Source organism: Oryx dammah, unplaced genomic scaffold, assembly GCF_014754425.2.
Source record: "Oryx dammah isolate SB20612 unplaced genomic scaffold, SCBI_Odam_1.1 HiC_scaffold_15, whole genome shotgun sequence".
Taxonomy (NCBI): Eukaryota; Metazoa; Chordata; class Mammalia; order Artiodactyla; family Bovidae; genus Oryx; species Oryx dammah.
This window is the reverse complement of record NW_024070199.1, coordinates 40,660,692-40,679,468: the sequence shown is the minus strand read 5'-3', so window position 1 is coordinate 40,679,468 and position 18,777 is coordinate 40,660,692. Positions and strand designations below refer to the sequence as shown.

Genomic DNA, 18,777 nt, shown 5'->3' with positions numbered 1-18,777 from the left:
AGAGCTACTGTATTATAACTTCAACTGAGAAAATGTTAATCTATTAATTCATTTAAAATATAGTACTGAACTCATTACAACTGTGTATTAATAACTATCTTCCAACATATCAAGTTAATACATATCATCATAGTAAAATCTAGGTTAACTTTTAAAACTTAATTATTAAATCTACAACAAGGATGAAACCCTGAACACATTATGCTACGTGACATGAGACAGAAACAAAAAGACAAGTACTGTGTGACTCTACTTATATGAAGTGTTCAAAGCAAACAGATTCACAGAGAAAGTAGGAAAAAGGTTAAGGAAGGCTGGGGGAGGGAAAGATGGGGAGTTACTGTTTATCGATACAGATTTTCTGTTTGGGATGACCAAAAAGTTCTACAAATAGTGGTGCTGGCTACATTGTTAATGGATTTCATGCCACTGGACTATATACTTAAAAATGTAACTTCTGTTACCCATATTTGACCACAATGAAAACACAAAGCACAAGGCCATGAGCACTGCCGTAAATGAGGGACACTGTATAAAATAACTGACCAGCATTCTCCAAAGCTGCCAATGCCACGGAAGATGTGAAAGGACGGGAGACTATGGAGACGTGACAGCTGAATGCAGTGTGGGTTCCTGGGCTGGATCCTCGACAGGAAAAGGACACCAGCAGGAAAACTGATGAGATCTGAAGCTGTCTGGTTAACAGTATGATACCAAGACTGACTAACAGTTCTGATACATGTTCTATGGTTGGATCAGATGTTAATATATGGTTTTTCCAGTAGTCATGTATGGATGTGGGAGTTGGACTGTGAAGAAGGCTGAGTGCTGAAGAACTGATGCTTTTGAACTGTGGTGTTGGAGAAGACTCTTGAGAGTCCCTTGGGCTGCAAGGACATCCAACCAGTCCATTCTGAAGGAGATCAGCCCTCGGATTTCTTTGGAAGGAATGATGCTAAAGCTGAAGCTCCAGTACTTTGGCCACCTCAGGCGAAGAGTTGACTCATTGGAAAAGACTCTGATGCTGGGAGGGATTGGGGGCAGGAGGAGAAGGGGACGACCGAGGATGAGATGGCTGGATGGCATCACTGACTCGATGGACGTGAATCTGAGTGAACTCCGGGAGTTGGTGATGGACAGGGAGGCCTGGCGTGCTGCGATTCATGGGGTCACAAAGAGTCGGACACGACTGAGTGACTGAACTGAACTGAACATAAGGGGAAGCTGGGTGAAGAACATACAAAAACTTTGGATTATTTTTGTTAACTCTCCAAAGTTCAAAATTTTAAAGAAATAAAATTTATCTGTTTAAAAACCCTCATAAGGTCAAAGTTATGTATTCATAGGAGGAGACAAGCCAACTTGAGTCAAAATCCCTCTGGTCACAGAGAACCAGCTTTCTCAGATAGAACGACAGCAAATCAAGGCAGCAAGTGCCTTCGTGAGTCCAGTCAGGACTAAAAAGGTTCTGGGAATTGCAAAAAAAAGTTTGTTTTTTTTTTAATTTTTATGAAATTACCAAGAAATTAACCGAACAAAGCCAGGAAGAATTAACTTCGTTTGTCTACAACTGTGGTTCTTACACTTCTTGGTTTCAGAAAGTCTTTGCAGTGTTAAAAATAACCTGAATCTCCCAAAAGATTCTGTTTATATGAATCATACTTATCAATGTCTCTATTCATTTAAAGAACATTAATAAACTCATTACAGGTAAACATTACTTACTTTTAATGAAAAAAAAAAAAAAAAAGTATTTCCAAGCCACAACTTCACAGACACCAAAGGAAGTCCACTTGATGAACTGATTTTTATAATGCAATCAAAACACAATGCCAGACCTCCCCCCCAAAAAACCTAACAAACTAAAGAACAGAAAAAGAAAAAATGAGAAAAATTACAAATAAGAGAAAGGGAAAATGAGAAAAAGAAAAAAGTCAGGGAATAAAGAGAAAAAAATGGGGGAAATAAACAAACCACAGATAAAACAACAATCAAAAAACGTGACAGGGCCAATGCTGTATATATTAGAAGAAGGAAAATGAAAGAGACACGTGTACCCCAATGTTCATCACAGCACTGTTTATAATAGCCAGGACATGGAAGCAACCTAGATGTCCATCAGCAGACGAATGGGTTAGAAAGCTGTGGTACATATACACAATGGAGTATTACTCAGCCATTAAAAAGAATACATTTGAATCAGTTCTAATGAGGTGGATGAACCTGGAGCCTATTATACAGAGTGAAGTAAGCCAGAAAGAAAAACACCAATACAGTATACTAATGCATATATATGGAATTTAGAAAGATGATAAGGATAACCCTGTATGTGAGACAGCAAAAGAGACACAGATGTATAGAAGTCTTATGGACTCTGTGGGAGAGGGCGAGGGTGGGATGATTTGGGAGAATGACACTGAAATATGTATATCATCATATGTGAAACAAATCACCAGTCCAGGTTCAATGCATGATACAGGATGCTCGGGGCTGGTGCACTGGGATGACCCAGAGGGATGGGATGGGGAGGGAGGGGGGAGGGGGGTTCAGGATAGGGAACATGTGTGCACCCGTGGAGGATTCATGTTGATGTATGGCAAAACCAACAGAATATTGTAGAGTAATTAGCCTCCAATTAAAATAAATAAATTTATTTAAAAAAAAAAAAAGGAGGAGGAGGAAATAAGCTCACTGGGGTCAAAGTCTCTGAGGCCCAGGCAGGCATGATTACAGGGGCTGGGAACTGCAAACAAGGGCTCCCTATGAAGTCATCGCAGATAGCCAGCCCAAGACTGGGGACCGTCACCTCAGGTTTTGTCTACAACAAAGGTTTCTCTCACTTTTTGGTCTCAAGAACTCTTCACATTCTTAAAAATGTATGGAGGACTGCAAAGATCTTTTGTTTATGTGGGTCATAGCTATCAACAGTAACCTTATGAAAAACTGAAACTGATTTTTTAAAGTATTTTTATTCATTTAAAATAACCACAAACCCATTACCTGTTTACACAAATAACCCATTTTTTAAATGCAGAAACTATTTCTAAAACAAAATGAAATTCATAACAGTTGCACTGTTTTATACTCCAAGATATCTCTTTAATGTCAAGCTTAATGAAAGAGATTTCTTGTATCTGCTTCTGCATTCAGTGTTTCCATAGGTTGGGTGAAAGATACAAAAATCTCATTTCACACAAATGTGTAGTTGGAAAATGAAGTTTAATAGCCTTTCAAATATTGAGGATTTTCTTCTTTGATACTAGACCAAAACTCCACAAGTGGTTGTTTTTAAAGGCTAGTTGCAATGTGCAATCTGAGATTTTATCAAATGAATCTTTTGTGTACTTTTACATTAAAATCCATTGGTCACCTTGCACTGAGTTGCTCTTTTACCTACTGATAACTGATAACTGAGGAAATAACGAGGAGATCCAACCAGTCCATCCTAAAGGAAATCAGTCCTGAATATTCATTGGAAGGACTGGTGCTGAAGCTGAAACTCCCAATAATTTGGCCACCTGATTCGAAGAGCTGCCTCACTGGAAAAGACCCTGATGCTGGGAAAGATTGAAGGTAGGAGGTGAAGGGGACAACAGAGGATGAGACGGTTGGATGGCATCATTGACTCGATGGACATGGGTTTGAGTAAATTCAAGGAATTGGTGATGGACAGGGAGGCCTGGCGTGCTGCAGTCCATGGGGTCGCAAAGAGTCGGACACAACGGAGTGACTAAACTGAACTGAACCGAGGAAATATTCCTTCACTGACTATGCAGAATTTCCAAATACTGGGATTTCATACAATATCAAAAAATCATACTCCATTAATCTTACCACCAATCTCATAAAAAAAAACTGTGACAAATCCAAGTTTTCCAAAATTCTAATTTTTGCTTGAAAACTTGAATTTTATCACTGGCAATGATGACAGGCTCACTCTGTTCAATTTCAAGAAGATGTCCACTAAACACTGATGCATGAATAACTATAGTTTGTTCATCAATTGTTATCTCAAGTAAAAATGATCTGCTCAGCTGGGTCGGCTCCAACACACAAGAGCATTTTCCCCAACAGCTGGACTATGGTAAAGAGCAGTAATGCTCCATGGATAGTCTGTATTTCATCGCTTGGAATATTTACTGGAGGACTGAGATTTAATTAAAAACAAAACAAAACACCAAACACACAATTTTCAGTGCTTCATCCAGGACATTCTTAAGTGACAATGAGTTTTTTTTTTAAACCACAAGCGCGTAGAGCAAAGTCCATGACGACCACCAGCAGAGCTTGGTGCCCCTACCCTGATTCATGTTATGGCGCCAGCAGTTTTCTCTGCTGCTCGCTGCTTCTGTACCAACAATGCAACTGGAAACAAAGCTGCTCCAGGAAAAACCGTGAGAGCCAAAAAAGTCATTCAACCCTTTGCATATTTACCACAACTTGTGTTTTGTTGCTGAGCATTCCCACAAGAGAAAATATTTTTGAAGTATAGGTGGTGGTGATACGAGTTGAGCCATGCCTATATATCGGCTTATTTCTAAGGTGAAAGTAAAACTCTATAAACAAGACATTAACTCAGTCTTCATGTTTGCAGCTGAATCTTTAATTCAATAGCACAGTACCATGAAGTGGCACTGCCCCAAACTTTACCGACTTTTCATCCAGTGTGCATTCAGGAATCCCAGCTGTTCACAACTTCTTATCAGTCTCTCAGCTATTGAGTGGGCTTCTCTGGACAAAGCAATACCTCATCCTGTAAGAGGCTTCAGTGACTTTGGCACTTCTAGCTGGAAATGCTGGAACAAGTTTTGGATTTTAAAGAGACTGTGGTATGTACACTTAAAACACGTAATTCCTCTCTCTTTAATCTCTGACGACTGCTCTTGAATGAAGCTGCAACGTAACTGGTACCCTTGTAGTAACAGCTGCGGTGTTAAGTCGCTCAGTTGTGTCTGACTCTCTCCAGCCCCATGGACTGTAGCCTGCCAGGTTTCCCTGTCTATGGGATTCTCCAGGCAAGAATACTGGAGTGGGCTGCCATTTCCTTCTCCAAGGGATGTTCCTAACCCAGGGATCAAACGCTTGTCTCCTGCATTGCAGGCAGATTCTGTAGTGTCCGAACCACCAGGGAAGGCCAACCGGCACCCTACTACTACATGAAAACACTAAAAATAAAGAACACACAATAAGCTACATTATTAGCGTCTATAAAGATGAGAAGATATCTTTCATTATGATTTCATTTCTTTTAAATTTTTTTTTCATTTCTTGTTTACAGTTTTGCCAAGTTTCTTCAGAGTACATCCCTCCCTTTCACTTGTTGATACGTTTCTAACTGCAGTAAACAGAGCTAGCAGCTGTGTTTGAGAAAGCAAAACTTCCAACCTTTCTTTTTTAAGCCAACAATTCATCCTTAAATGTAAGAAAAATACTATGAATTTTCCTCTATTTTAGAATAAAACAGAATTAAGGCTAAAGTAAGTTATAAATATAATTTTAAGAATTATTAGTTTCCCCCAAAGTTTTTACAAGTAAGTGCTGGAAGTTATCCTTACTTTTCATGTTTCTTCAAAGGTGCTAGGAAAATGTTGGGATTTTAAAATAACTATTTATTGGACAATAATGAGGTTTACAGAAATTACAACAGGTATACTGGAAAGCTAGTAAAAGCACAGAAGAAGTGATGAATTCACCACCAAAAACTTCCATATTTACACCTTAAAGTACTACCTTAAAAATTCTAGGAAAAACAAAAATAAAGCAGCACACATTGCAAAAAAAAAAAAAGAAAAGCAGCACATACTCTGAGCCAAGAGTGATAACGTCAATACACATCGTTTAGCCTCTGGAAAACACTGTCTACTCGGGAGAGAATGAGAGTGAAACGAGCAAATATAGCATTAATGTTACAAGGAAAATTATTTGGGTTTTGTATAGCACCAAACAGGTCTTAGGGACCCCAAGGGTCCCCAGACTACACTTTGAGAACCAACACAGTGTTACCAAAAGTATTAAGTGCCTCCTCAGATCTCTCCCAAGACATGGTCTAGAGTTTTGGCATTCCTGATTGGCCAGAACTAGCTTAGACCCTGTCACCAGGGAAACTGGGATGCCAAGTCAGGCTTCACTGAGGAAAGTGGCTCCAGAGACAAAAAAAGAAAATGTTTTCCAAAGCAGGGAGCTCTTAACTTTACACAAATCAGAAGAACAGAGAAAGAAAGGACGGGGTGGTTCTGGGATTCTATACATGAAGGAGATCTCAGACTATCAAAATTCCCCTTCTGAGCCAGGCTGCAAAAGAGGCGTACAAACAGGTGAGGCAGAGGGACATGGAGATGAAAACCCAGGAAGGACAGTGACAAGGAAGGGACAGAGTTCAAAGCAACCGAACAGAAAAAAAGGAAGTGAGACAAGCCAGCAGAGGGTCAAAAGGAAGCGGAAAATGCAGTGAAAGACATATTCTGAGATGAGCCCTGCAGCAGCGACACTTACCTTTCTTCCCCTCCACAGTGGCAACGTGAAAAAACTAAGCAACTTGCTGCTTTGATAAGGCATTTAGGCTCTAGAAGCGCAAGCGAGGAACATCAACAGGAGCCAACTGAGACCAAAACCTCAGCTCAAGATTCAAAGTCCACAAATCCACAGGAACGGCTGAGAATGGCTGTCACCCTCCCAGGGTTCCCAAAGGGAGGCTTTCTTCTCACTTCATAAAAGCCACCAAAGGTAACAAGAACCTGCCCTTGCAGGCCCCTCGGCTAGTGGAAAAGGAACCTAAAATCACCAGCTGCTAGGTTCCCATGTGGTCTTCAAGAGAAACAGGGAGCTTTCTCCTGCTGCCAAAGCGTAGACACAGCTCGTGAAGAAAGGAACATGAGGAAAGAAATCCAATCCAGGCAACAGTGGGGCCTCCTCTGACACCCAGATCCCAGCAACTCAGAAAAGCCGGGGTTCCAGGGGCTAGATCTGGCCTTCCAGCCAATGAAGAGACTGCACACCCACCACCACCACGACTCACAACACAGAAGTACGGACCAGCAGAGGGTCATGTGTTTCTTTTTCCTTTAATCAATAAAGCTGCCTAATATTGGTATCTTGTCAATACATGAACTTAAAAAAAAAAGTGCTTTCAAAAGTATATAAACCTCTCCAATCAGTCAGTTCAATCGCTCCAACTCTTTGTGACCCCACGGACTGCAGCTCGTCAGGCTTCCCTGTCCATCACCAACTCCCTGAGCTTGCGCAAACTCAGGTCCATCGAGTCGGTGGTGCCAGCCAACCATTTCAACCTCTGTCATCCCCTTCTCCTCCTAAATCTCTCCAACTGCATCCTATTTTCTTTCAGATAGCTGACTGGTAAAATTAAAAATAAAAAAATTTTTAACTCCGAAATCCTAAGAAAAGCACCCAGTCAACACAGAGATAATCCAAAGTATTTCCCTTCTAGCCACCTAGAGTTGCATGGCACTCAGACCAGGCTTCCCTAGTGGCTCAGAGGATAAAGCGTCTGCCTGCAATGCAGAAGACCTGGGTTTGATCCCTGGGTCAGGAAGACCCCCTGGAGAAGGAAATGGCAACCCACTCCAGTATTCTTGCCTGGAGAATCCCATGGACAGAGGAGCCTGGCGGGCTACAGTCCACGGGGTTGCAAAGAGTCGCGGACACGAATGAGCGACTTCACACACAACACACACGGACAAAATTCATTAATTTGGTCAACTGAAACAATGATGACAATAATTTTTATATCCTGTCAGGCCCCATTCTAAGTGCTTTATATTCATTAATTCTTTTAACGTTCACAACAGCTATACCTCTAAGACAGTACTATTATAACTCCTTTTTCTTAACAGAAGAACAAACAGCCCCATAGGGACAGAGGAAGCCCAAGGTCACAGTGGGGCCTATCCCAAGATTCCAGCTCAGGAACTCTAGCCGTAGCACCCAATCTGACTACAGCGACACCATTTATTGGAAATCCAAAGGCGCTGGGATCCCCTTTCAACTCTGCCATAAAGTCAACTCAATCAGAATGCTACGCTAGACCAAACGGGCCCGAGGGGCCCCACTTCCTGTGACTGGAGAACCAGTACCTCAAACTTTTGTGGGCAAAGCAAAGCAGCAAGCCACAGACACTGCCAATGCTATTTGCAAAGACAATCAAAACGTGGCCATCTGTGGAGAGGAGGTGGGGACGTGAGGGGTGAGGGAAAGCCAGCAGACCCTAAGGTCCAAAGAGGTGAGAAAAAGGGGGTGCCCTGCACACTGGATCTTCAGCACCCACAACAAAACCCTTCAGTCATACGGTGCTCGGGAGAGACCACGAGACCACTGCAGCTGTGCCAAGGCCAGACGCTAGTGCGCTGCCTGCAGGTGGCTTCACTCGTCAACCAGCAGGCGTGGCCTGGAGGCTGTCTCAGTGGGAGACTGAGGACACGATCCTGCCACATCAGCGGCACTGGCGGTCCAGCCGCACTGTCTCCTCCCTAAGACGGATTCCCTCCTGTGTTCAGGAAATGCCAGCACATGGTGACTGAAGTCTCCCACGCTTCCTACAGGTACCTCCACCAAGGACAACCAAACGGTTCCCCATGGCTGAAGTACCTGTCGAACTGCCAAAGACCAAAACCTATTCTCTCTCCTTTTTTCTTCTCCAGTGGGCTTGGACAGACAGTTCCTAGGCACCAATCCAAAAGGTCTGGGGTCTGGTTGGATTTAGCAGCCGGGTCACAATAGCCAGGAGGCAGGAGTCCAGATTCCCTTCCAGATCCACAGACCAGGAGCCAAGCACAGACCTCCTGGCCAGGTGGAGGGCCTTCTGCCAAGCTGTGAACTGCAAAGGAAAGGAGCTGTACCTTCAAGATGCTGGTGAAAGGTGCCCAAGACAAAGCAGCATGGCGTGTGGAGAAAGCCCACTCACTGGAGAGGCCCAACTCAGAGACCAGGGGAGGGAAGGGGGTTGTTTACAGACATCACCCAAACTCATGCCTCAATGAGCAGAGCCCAGAGGAGGCAGATCTTTGAATCACCAACTTCCCAAATAGCACAGAGGAAAATAGGCCGAGGTGGTTCAAAACCAGCTTGACTGGTTCTACAGAGAAGTCGCTGGTCTGCTCCGCCTTCCGTAGGTTAAAAAGAAAAACGTGGCTTGCAGCCAGTCACTGAACCCACCCCTCCCCTCCCCCACTGTCCCCAGGATCCTCTGAGCCAAGGGTCCACCTCACCCTCCCTCCTACCTACTTGTGACTCTTACGACTCTGTAAGCCTAAAGTCACTAGTTTGCTGCACAAGATGAAATATACTGATACATGTTTTTGCCCTTTTCTGGGCTTCCCAGGTTGCGCTAGAGATAAAGAACTTGGCTGCCAACGCAGGAGATTCAGGTTCAATCCCTGGATCGGGAAGATCCCCTAGAGGGCACGACAATCCACTCCAGAATTCTTAACTGGGAAGTCCCATGGACAGAGACGCCCAGCGGGCTACAGTCCACAGGGTCGCAAAGAGGAGAACACGACTAAAGCAACTTAGGGAGCACTCACCCTTTTCTAATGAGAAAGAATCAATGGAAGTAAGGGGGAATGAGTGAAGCACTCCCCACAGGGGCCAAGGAAGCTTCAAACCCTCTAGACGTTCAGATGAAGGGATCTAGCTTATTTACACAGCCCAACGCAGAGGCAGGTCTAGTCAAAGGACCTGGGATTCCTCCTCCTCCAACTGATAACTGGAAATCGAGGGAGATTTCCTCCTGGTGTTTTTTCAGAACCAGAGGCACCATCTTAAAGTCTAAAAAAAAGGCAAGGAAATTCCATAGCCCACACTGAGAGGGCTGTGGTGGGGGAGTGACAAGAACTTTCAGAGTTAACATGGGGACAGACAGCCTCCTCCCAGGCCACAAGTGGGAAATGGGTGGCTTCCTCCCCCACCGGGTCTGTAAAGGTTTACTCTTCCCATTGCTGAGACTGAAAGGGAACCTGCATAGATAACACTTCAGTGACTCACGCCTGTTTGATGAAGGCTGGGAGAAAGCCCGGAGAATCCAAGCTTCAAGTGCAAAATGTACAAATGCTGGAATCTACCATGGAGAAAAGGAAACCCAGCCACCTATCTGGTTTGTCATTTTGCTGAACTTCCGCTGAAGGAGGAAGGGCCAGGTTTAAACTCCACCCACCCTTTCCACATCCCTCTCAATTTTGGCTTTGACAGGAAAGTGGCAAATAAACGGCAGCATCACCATGACGAAGAGAGAACCAAAGGCTTTCCATAACTCCTCTCAAAGAAGAGGCCTAGTGGTCAGTCTTCAGCTTAACCAAGCGGAGGGAGCTGGGGCCAGACCTGGTTGGCTGCAGGAGAGCCTTATCAGGCAGCCTCGGAGAACGAAGGGTGGCCGCCCTCCTCGCGCTCTCCATCTGCTGAGGTTGCCTCATCCCAACCCATTAATGGGCTTCAAAGTGCTGCTGGGGGGAGTCCACTTAGCAGAGACGCTATCACGGGGCCAAGGGTGGCGCCCAGCCCCCACCTCGCTTGTCGATAATGGGCCACAAAGTCTGAGGCTTAGCTGCACTTTAGGCATAAAATATTCATTCAGGTCGACATAATACATATGTAGGAGAGTCATGGAAGCTCCTGGGAGAAGAGAAATGCCAGCCAGGTGGCTAAGTGCTCAGTGGGAAAGAGTTCATGAAGGCATGGCTTAGTCCTGGTCAAGTGCCCACTGAGAATGAGGTTGTTCTGTCCAAAGGGGAAGCAGTATAGTCTGAAGGGTTTTGACTCCCAAGACCTCTAACCATGCAAACCTCTCAGAAAACAAATTCTCAGTCTCTCCCTACCTCACAGGCACCAACTCTATTTAAGACATTTATGCTGGGGGAAAAAAAAAAAAAAATCAGGCCCAATCTTTGGTCACCGTGTAACCTGAAGCAGGCCAAATCTCAATGACTGCCTTGTATCCCTCTTCTTAGCTGCTTCCCAAAGTCCACAGACTAGAGAGAAATTATTACAGTTTACCAGGGAGTTGCCTTGGCCAGGCGCGAAGGCTGTAGTATGGCAGCTCTGTGAACTCCAGGGTCCACTGGTGTCCTTGCTCTAACCAGGCCTCTTTCCGCATTCCAGGGGTAAAGCAGAAAGTAAAGACTATATGGTCTGAAATGCACCCACACCTCTAGCCAGAAGGCAGCACCACCAAGGGCCCCTGCCAGAGTCAAAGGGCAGAGGTCAGAGCCAGCACCCAGAGCACAGGTCTTGCCGCACAGCTTGCAGGACAGGGAGTGAAATGAGAGGGGACCGAGCTCTCGCCGAGACAACACTAAAACCATATTATTTAGTGAAACGTTCAGGCAGAATCAACCCTGGGAGCCGTGAGCTAGCTATGTGTGTTTGGAGTGGCTCAGTGGTTCTTTACAGGATCCTGAAAGTTAGATTTGCTCTCTTACCCAGACTTCCCAACTCCTCTTCCCAGAATCATCTGAGAGAATAAACAATGCCACTCACTCCCTGGAAGGACGACAGAAGCCCCCACCCTCGCCCACCGCAGAGGGGCAGGCGCAGAGGCAGAGGCAGGGCTGGCAGTGAAAGCCTCCTTCCTTCTCGCAGGAGCTCTCCCTTGTGGTTCCCGAGGCCCAAAGGCGGGGGAGGCCTGGGGCCATGCAGGCCTCCACCAGGCATTCCAGAAAGCTCTCGCCAGCGGCAGGTGGACACTGCACGCTGGACCCCTCTGCACTTGCCTGTTTCTGCTGCTGCTGGCTGGAAGACAAACAGTCATCCTGCTGATTGCTTCCACTGCTGCCAAGCCTCCAGGCCAACAGAGCCATTTGGAAAAGTGAACAGAAAGCTCAGCTCACAGATTCAGCTGCCCCAAACTACCAGTCCCAGGTTACAACCCTCCTTCTGCAAACAGAAGAGTCTATGACTGTGAAAAAGCATATCTGCAATCAGGTGCCACAAAAATCACAATAACGGCAGGGCTTAACTTTCATCTCCTCCTTTCACTGTTAGAAGCAGAGTCGACAGCAAGCAGGCAATGTCTCTGCAACACCAGGTTTATTTTTATGCTTCAACATTTTCTCTCTCTGGGTCTATGTGTGTTTAATTCAGATGTGATCAAAGAGCTCCTAGAAACAGGTTCTCATCAGCCACATGTTTTAAAGAAAGGGGGAGAGAAAGAGCGAGAAGAGACTGGAGTTTGAAGACAACCAGTAGAGTCTGTTTACCTGTTTTTCAGTGAAACCAATTTAAATAATTTAAATCTAAGTAAGGTAACAGAGGACCTTTGGGGGAAAAAAACCAACCCAACCACATCCCTTGCTTTTTATCTCGCAACATTAAGGCTTCTACCACAACCACTTTAGTTAAACTCGCAACACGACCAAGAAGAGCTTTCTGGTCTCACCTGGTAGCATGATCTAGTCCAAAAGAGGCCAGTGCTTCAGGCCTCTCTGGCCTTATGACCCGAAGAGCTGTTACATATTTTTTTCTTGTTTTAAAAAATACCACATCTGCTTGTAAGGTTTTTCAAAACCTATGTTTTTTCAAGGCTAAGACTTAATATCAAGTCCGTAGTGGGACTATCCTGAGAATGACAGCAGAAGCAATGAAGTGGCTCGGGGGAACCTAAATCCACAGACTGGAAACAGGATGAGTAATTCATAATTTGGAGCAAGATGACAACGTATGCAGCCAGTTCTCTGGACAAAGTTATCAAGCAGCAGCTTACATTCCCAAATGGTTCACAGAGTTTGGCTATCATAAAATCGGTGGGAGGCGAGCACCAGGTTCCTGCAACATGCTCAGGTGTGTGTGAGGCTTGAAGGGAAGAGAGGAAATCAATGCACACATCACAAGAAGACGACCGTGGCAAGAATACATGTACACTGAGTAAACAACACAAAGAAAGCACACTGAGGCACTCAGTTACTCTGCTCTGCTGAACACAATGCCCCCCACAGCCCTGCTGAGAGAGTAGGCACTCCACCGCCACGCCCCAGATGCCTGCGGGTGCCAGTCAGTCACTTGGCTTCCTCCTACCAGCTCAGAATCAACAGTCTGGGGAAGTCCTCTGGTTAAGCAGGGTTTACGTGCTAAATAAAGGCTGTGATAGGAAAAGGGATGGAAGAGGTAACCTCGAGAGGGCCCTGAGAAGGTGGTTCCCAGGAAGAAGAGAAACAGCTGGCATTTGAGGGCCAGACTGAGATGGAGACCATGCTCCTGTTTCTAAAGACCGCAGTCCCACGCCAAACCCAGTGATACAGTGGAACTCAACCATCTCTCCCTCTCAACCTGTTCACCCCCTAGAAGCAGTCAGTCCACAGGTTATGAAAGGGTCAACCACTGCAGAAAAAACTTATCCAGAACTCCTCTTAAGGTCCTGACTGTCCAGATGACAGAGACTGAGGGGCTAACAAAAGAGAAAAACATTGGAAAAATGAAAAGGGGAAAGATTTCTTTTAAGATGTTAATGTTAATATGCAAGAGGCATTAATATGCAAGAGAATATAACAATGGTTCTATTGCGCTAGCCAGAAAGAAGGGAACAAGAGGAAAACATAATGGATGCAACAAGAGAAAAGGATGCAAAAAAGGCACCGCAGGCCCCAGGGGTGAAGAGCTCTTTTTTCAAGTTAATTTTTTTTTTTTTTTGCCTAGTAAATTTCTCCACCAGGAAAGGTGTGACAGGCAGAGGACTCTCCAGAGCAGGCAGCAAGGGACACCAGAGATGGTGAAAGAAAGGGGAGGGGTGGAAAGTGGACGCCTCTCGGCTGCAAGGTGAGATGACACAGAAAAGGCTAAGCCTTGGGTGACAAATGATAGCAGTGATTGCCAGGATGAGGGGAGTGGGAGCAGCTCAAGAAACCAGCATGCAAAATTCCTGGTCCCGGGAGTCACAAAGGCTAGCCGACCACAAGCGGATGGACAGGGGCATACGTCGGGGGAATAAATATGATGTGAAGAAGGCTGGAGAAGAGTATGGAGATGAAAGGCAATCCTGATCAAGAGGAATGGTACTAAGAAAGAAGGGGTGAGGGCAGAGAAACGAGAAGGCAACAGCAAAGGGGAAGATACTAAGTGACAGAGTCCTGAGTGAAGAAACAGGAAAGCATAACGGCCCGGCTTGTGTTATGGTGTAAGAAGACAGAACCGGGAGGACCAGGATGAAGCGAGGCCTGGGAAAGCACCGCGCAACAGGTGGTGTCAATGGAGCAGGGCTGAAATAGAGAGTCTTTCCCTCCGCAGGAAGAGTCCAGGGAGAAGGCTTGTACAGCACTCGCAGTGAGAAACAGGAGGCCAAACCAAAACTTAAAAAAACAAGCCCCAGGGGAAAAGAACGTGAGGGATCTCAGGAGTGTGAAGGGAGTGAAGACTGGAACCCCAAAGACAACCTGTGGGAAAACTATGCTCATGACAGCTGTACGGGGAAACACGGAAGCAACAAATACCAGCGCGAGGCACCAGGGAGCTCCTGGAGAAGAGAAGGGAAAGTGATGAGCAAAGAGTAGGCGAGCGATTTGGAAAGGTGATGAGGGTGGAGCTGGTGGGTTGCAAGCAAGAGGGCGAGCACAATGTGGAACAGGAGGAGGCAGGGTAAAAAGCCGGGGAACTGACAGGGGACAGGGATCGAGGTCACAGTCCGGGGCAAGGACCCTGAGGGTGATAACTGGGACTGGGAGAACCGGTGCGGGCGGAGGGGAAGCGAGGCTGGAGGGATGGAGGAAGAGGTGGACAACGATCTGGGGCGAATCGCAGGGTGCTGGTCTAGGAGCAGGAAGGTGGCTGCTTTCAGCGTGGGTGGAGGAAGACCAAAAAGGCCCCTGAGAGAAAAAGGGAAGAGAAGAGGAAGCTGGGGAGGTAACACGGAAGAGCGCAGGAGGGCGGTGAAGGGAGAAGGGCCGGGGGGAGGGGGGTGGTCGGCAGAAAGACAAGTGTGCAGCTTGCAGTCCGGACGAGCTGGGTCCCCGGACAGGACGCGGAAGGGAGGTGTACGGGGCCAGGAGCCAGATGACAGGGCAGCCGAGGCTTACAGGCTGGCAGCCGGGGCACGAGGAGAGCTGAGGAGGGAGGAGGCTCTGCAAGGTGCAGGGGCCCAGCCAAAGAATGTGGGGAGCCCTCCGGGCTCCTTACCTGCTCGGTGTCCCTCTCGTTCAGCGTGGGTAGGGGGGTCCGAGCGCTGGACATGGCGCCGGTATCTCAAGGGAGGGAAACCGAGAAGCTTGGAGGAAGGGAGGGAAGGGAAGGCGCGGAGCCCGGCCGGGCGGGGCTTCTCACAGCAGGAGCACCCGCCGCATGGGCCCCGGCCGGGGGTGCGGGGAGGCCCGGCTGCCGTTCACGCCAGCCCGGGGATGCGCCGCTCGGGCTAGGCCGCGCCGGCTCCGAGCAGCTCCGGACCGCACCCCCCCGACCCCCGGCTGGGCCGTGCCGCCTTTCGGCCGGGCCGCGCCGCTCCGCCTACTCTCTGCCGCCGCAGCCGGCCGCCTGCCTCGCTCCTCCCCTGCCCTCAGCGGCACTGCTCCGCGCCCGGCACACAGGCAGCCGCCGCCGGACCTGCTGCTCCCAACATGGCCGCCACCACCGCCGGTCCTCGGCTCTTTCCGCCGGCAGCAGCCGGAAACATCCGAAGCGGCTAGAAACGGGAGGGAGGCGCGCCTTCTCCTCCCAGCCACCGACTACTGGTGAATTCCGGAAACACCCGAAGAAGGTAATCCTGGGGACGCGCGCTGCTCCGCGATTCCGAAGACCAAGCTTCGGCTCTGTTTACGGAAATCTACGAAGAGACTCCGGGTACTCCAGCCACGCCTACAGGCCTTTCCCCGCCCACTTCAAGCTGGTTTTCGGCAGTTTCCGGAAACACCCGAAGCCTCTCCGCGCGCTGGGAGCGGGCCACGCCCCCATCCCGCCCCGCCGCGGACGGCGGTCGTCGGCCATTTCCGGCAACACCCGAGATCGGGCGAGCCTCGGGTCATTCCCTCGGATGGTACCCAAAGTCTGACTCTTCGTTTCTTTCCGTCAGTTTTCGGGTATTTGCAAATCTTGACCAGGGAGCGTAGATCACGTGTGCGTGTTACTATTTGACTAAGTAGAAAATAAAACTGTTAAGCCCTGGTATTGACATCGTTTGGTTCTAAAGCAACTTCCTATCTGTGTGTCCGTTCCTCTTAGTCAGCTCATTAAATACATCTCCTTTATCATCCAGCCTATCTATCAACATGTGAGTCACCTGTCAGATGCAGCGTTAGTCTATTACCTGTCTACCTACCGTTCATCACCTGTTGTCGTCCATCTTGGCTTCTATTTGTCTATCCGTGTACCCCACATCTAATCCACAGGACTTCTCAAGGTCCCTGGCAAACACCAGGTAAACGTCCTTGGCTCCCAGCTGCCAAAGTCTTCAGAGATTCCCTCAACCCTGCATTCTACCTCTAGCTCTTTGCAGTGAAAATGCAATGGGATCTTGGGGGAAAATATCACATAATATCTCTGTTTAGCTCCTCAACGTCCCTATCTTGAAAGAATCCATACCTTTGTTCCCGTGATGACATTCTAAATAATATCTTTGGATTTGTACCTTTTTTATTTTTTGCTTTCAAAAAAAGTCTTCTAATTGTTCAAAATAGCACGAAACGGCATTGCACTATGGCAATATTGAGTCATGCCAGTTCCCTTTTTAAATATCCCTCTGAGGTTGGGCAGGAGACATTCTCATCTTTAATCACATTTCACTTATCCCTTCTAAAACAAGGAAACTCATGGGGAAAATAAAAGAGAGAAACTGGTTGAAAAATGAGGCTTCTTCAGGATGGCACAAAGAATGAACAACTGGAGACGTTCCTTTCCTTTCTGGGCCTGTTTTCCTATTAATGAATAGAGGTCACTATTCATAAGCTTGAGGTCCCTCTCATCTCTGGAGGGCCCCTTACTTTAACAGGAAGTCCATGTGGCAGTCTAAGTTCACTCTTCACTTCCCCCTCGGCTACCTCACCAAGGACAGTGAGTAGACTGGCAGGTGTGACTCGTCTGGCTGCCCCCACCCATTGTACCCCAGACATGTTGGAAAACCATCCCCTCAAACCTACCCTAGGTTCAACAGCAGTTTAAGGTAGACAGAAGCCAGAATCCCTACAAGACCCAAAGACCAACCCCAAGCAGCGAGTCCGCAGAAGGTACAGAGAGAGGCCCAAGAGCTTGCAGGGAAAGAGTGCGGATGGACCTCTGACACTTGACTTCCAACTCCAGCTCCAGCATTTTGAGCAGAACCCTTGGCTAAGTCAACCAGAGAAATAGGCAGCCAGACAGAGCAATGAGAAGTAGCTATGAACGCACTTCCTAACAGGTATGACTTACAGTCCTAATAAATGCGTGGGACTCCAGGACACCGCTCCATGCTCCACCTCGGCTCCATTCAGGCACCCAGCCCTTGAGGAAGAAGCTGATGAAGAAACACAGAAGGAGGTGAGAGGGAAAAAGAGGAAGAGGTGAAGCCGGAGGACACACCCCCACCCCAAATTCATCCGGAAAATCCATGAGAATGGTCTGCCCTCTGGTGGCCAAAGGGAGACTCACCGCTGAATCCTGTGCGCGAAATAGCCTCAAAACCTGGGGTCCCTGCAGTAAGGAAAAAGGGGAAAGGGTTGGAGAAGCAAATGGAGCTGCCCTCAGCGGGCTTCCCTGGCCCCTGTCCGGGGAGACTTGACTACGCTCGCTCTGCCTCTTGCATGCTTCCGTTCCCCTCGAGTTCTCATCCCTGTATTCTGCCCCTTGGCCCCTGCCCCCACCCTACATTGTCTCCTCTTCCTCACAAGGCTGCCTAACCGGTCTCCCTGCCTAGACTCCCTCCAACCTGCCCCACCAGACAAGCCAGAATAATCTTCCTGAAGTCCAGCTCCAATTACAGCTCCTCGGCTAGAAGGCTCTCACCAGCTCCCTTGTGGGCTAGGCAGGCTGACTTTGTGGGCCTGTGACCTGTGCAGTCTCACAAAGTCACTCTTAGAAGGGCCTTAAGCTTGAAGCTTGATATAATGCTCTACTGTTACCCCTCTTGAAATTTTTACCAAGGGGCCCCTGCCTATTCAAATTGCCCTGGGCCCCGCAGATTTTGTAGCTGGTCCTGGCAGTAGGAAAAGACTTTAGCCTGCATTGAAAACTTTGCCCAGGACTTCTGGTGGTCCAGTGGTTAAGACTCTGTGCTTCCACTGCAGTGGATGTGGGTTTGATCTCTGGGTGGGGAACTAAGTTTCCACATGCCAAGTGGCACAACCAAAAAAAAAGAAAGTAAAAGAAAACTTTATACAATCTGACCTCAACCTTGTGAATATCCTCTCTGATTACATATCACTGGTTGACACCTCCCTGTAATTGGTGCCCTGCCACCAAGCTCTCTCACCTTCATTCCGCTCAATTGCCAGTCAGTTCAGGTTGATCAACTGCCCATCACCTATGTCATCTGGAATTCAGGATGTATTGATACTTCAAGATCCAGTTCAAATATCATCTTCTCATATCCCTGAACCCACCTAACCTCCTCAAAGATTAATTACTGCCACACATTTACCTCTCTCTAATCTGCAGATTCACTCATTCACAAATCTCTGCTGAGCACTTAATATGTGCAAGGCACAGTTCTAAGCTCTTCAGGTGTATCAGTGAACAAAAGAGTCAAAGATCTCCACCTTTGGGGAACTTACATCTCCACTGGGGAAAGACAGACAGCAAACATAGTAGTTAATATTAAGTGCTTCCCCCCCACCAAAAAAAAGGAACTAGAGTCAGCTAAGGGGGATCAATGAAAAGCAAGGT

General features: G+C 47.3%; 1 protein-coding gene across 20 annotated transcripts in view; it reads right to left on the bottom strand.

The window, feature by feature from the left end:
• Positions 1-17,346, bottom strand: part of MARK2 (microtubule affinity regulating kinase 2) — a 57,899-nt gene extending 40,553 nt beyond the window's left edge. For 10 of the 20 annotated variants that reach the window (XM_040256126.1, XM_040256132.1, XM_040256130.1 and 7 more), the window contains exon 1: positions 15,109-16,088. In XM_040256126.1, coding sequence (XP_040112060.1) covers positions 15,109-15,162 — 54 coding nt within the window. In that variant the 5' untranslated portion in view covers positions 15,163-16,088. Of the gene's footprint in view, positions 1-15,108; positions 16,091-17,325 lie in introns of those variants that run through there. The other 10 variants (XM_040256108.1, XM_040256110.1, XM_040256118.1 and 7 more) reach the window with 4 other exon arrangements.
• Between the last annotated feature and the right edge of the window lie 1,431 nt (positions 17,347-18,777).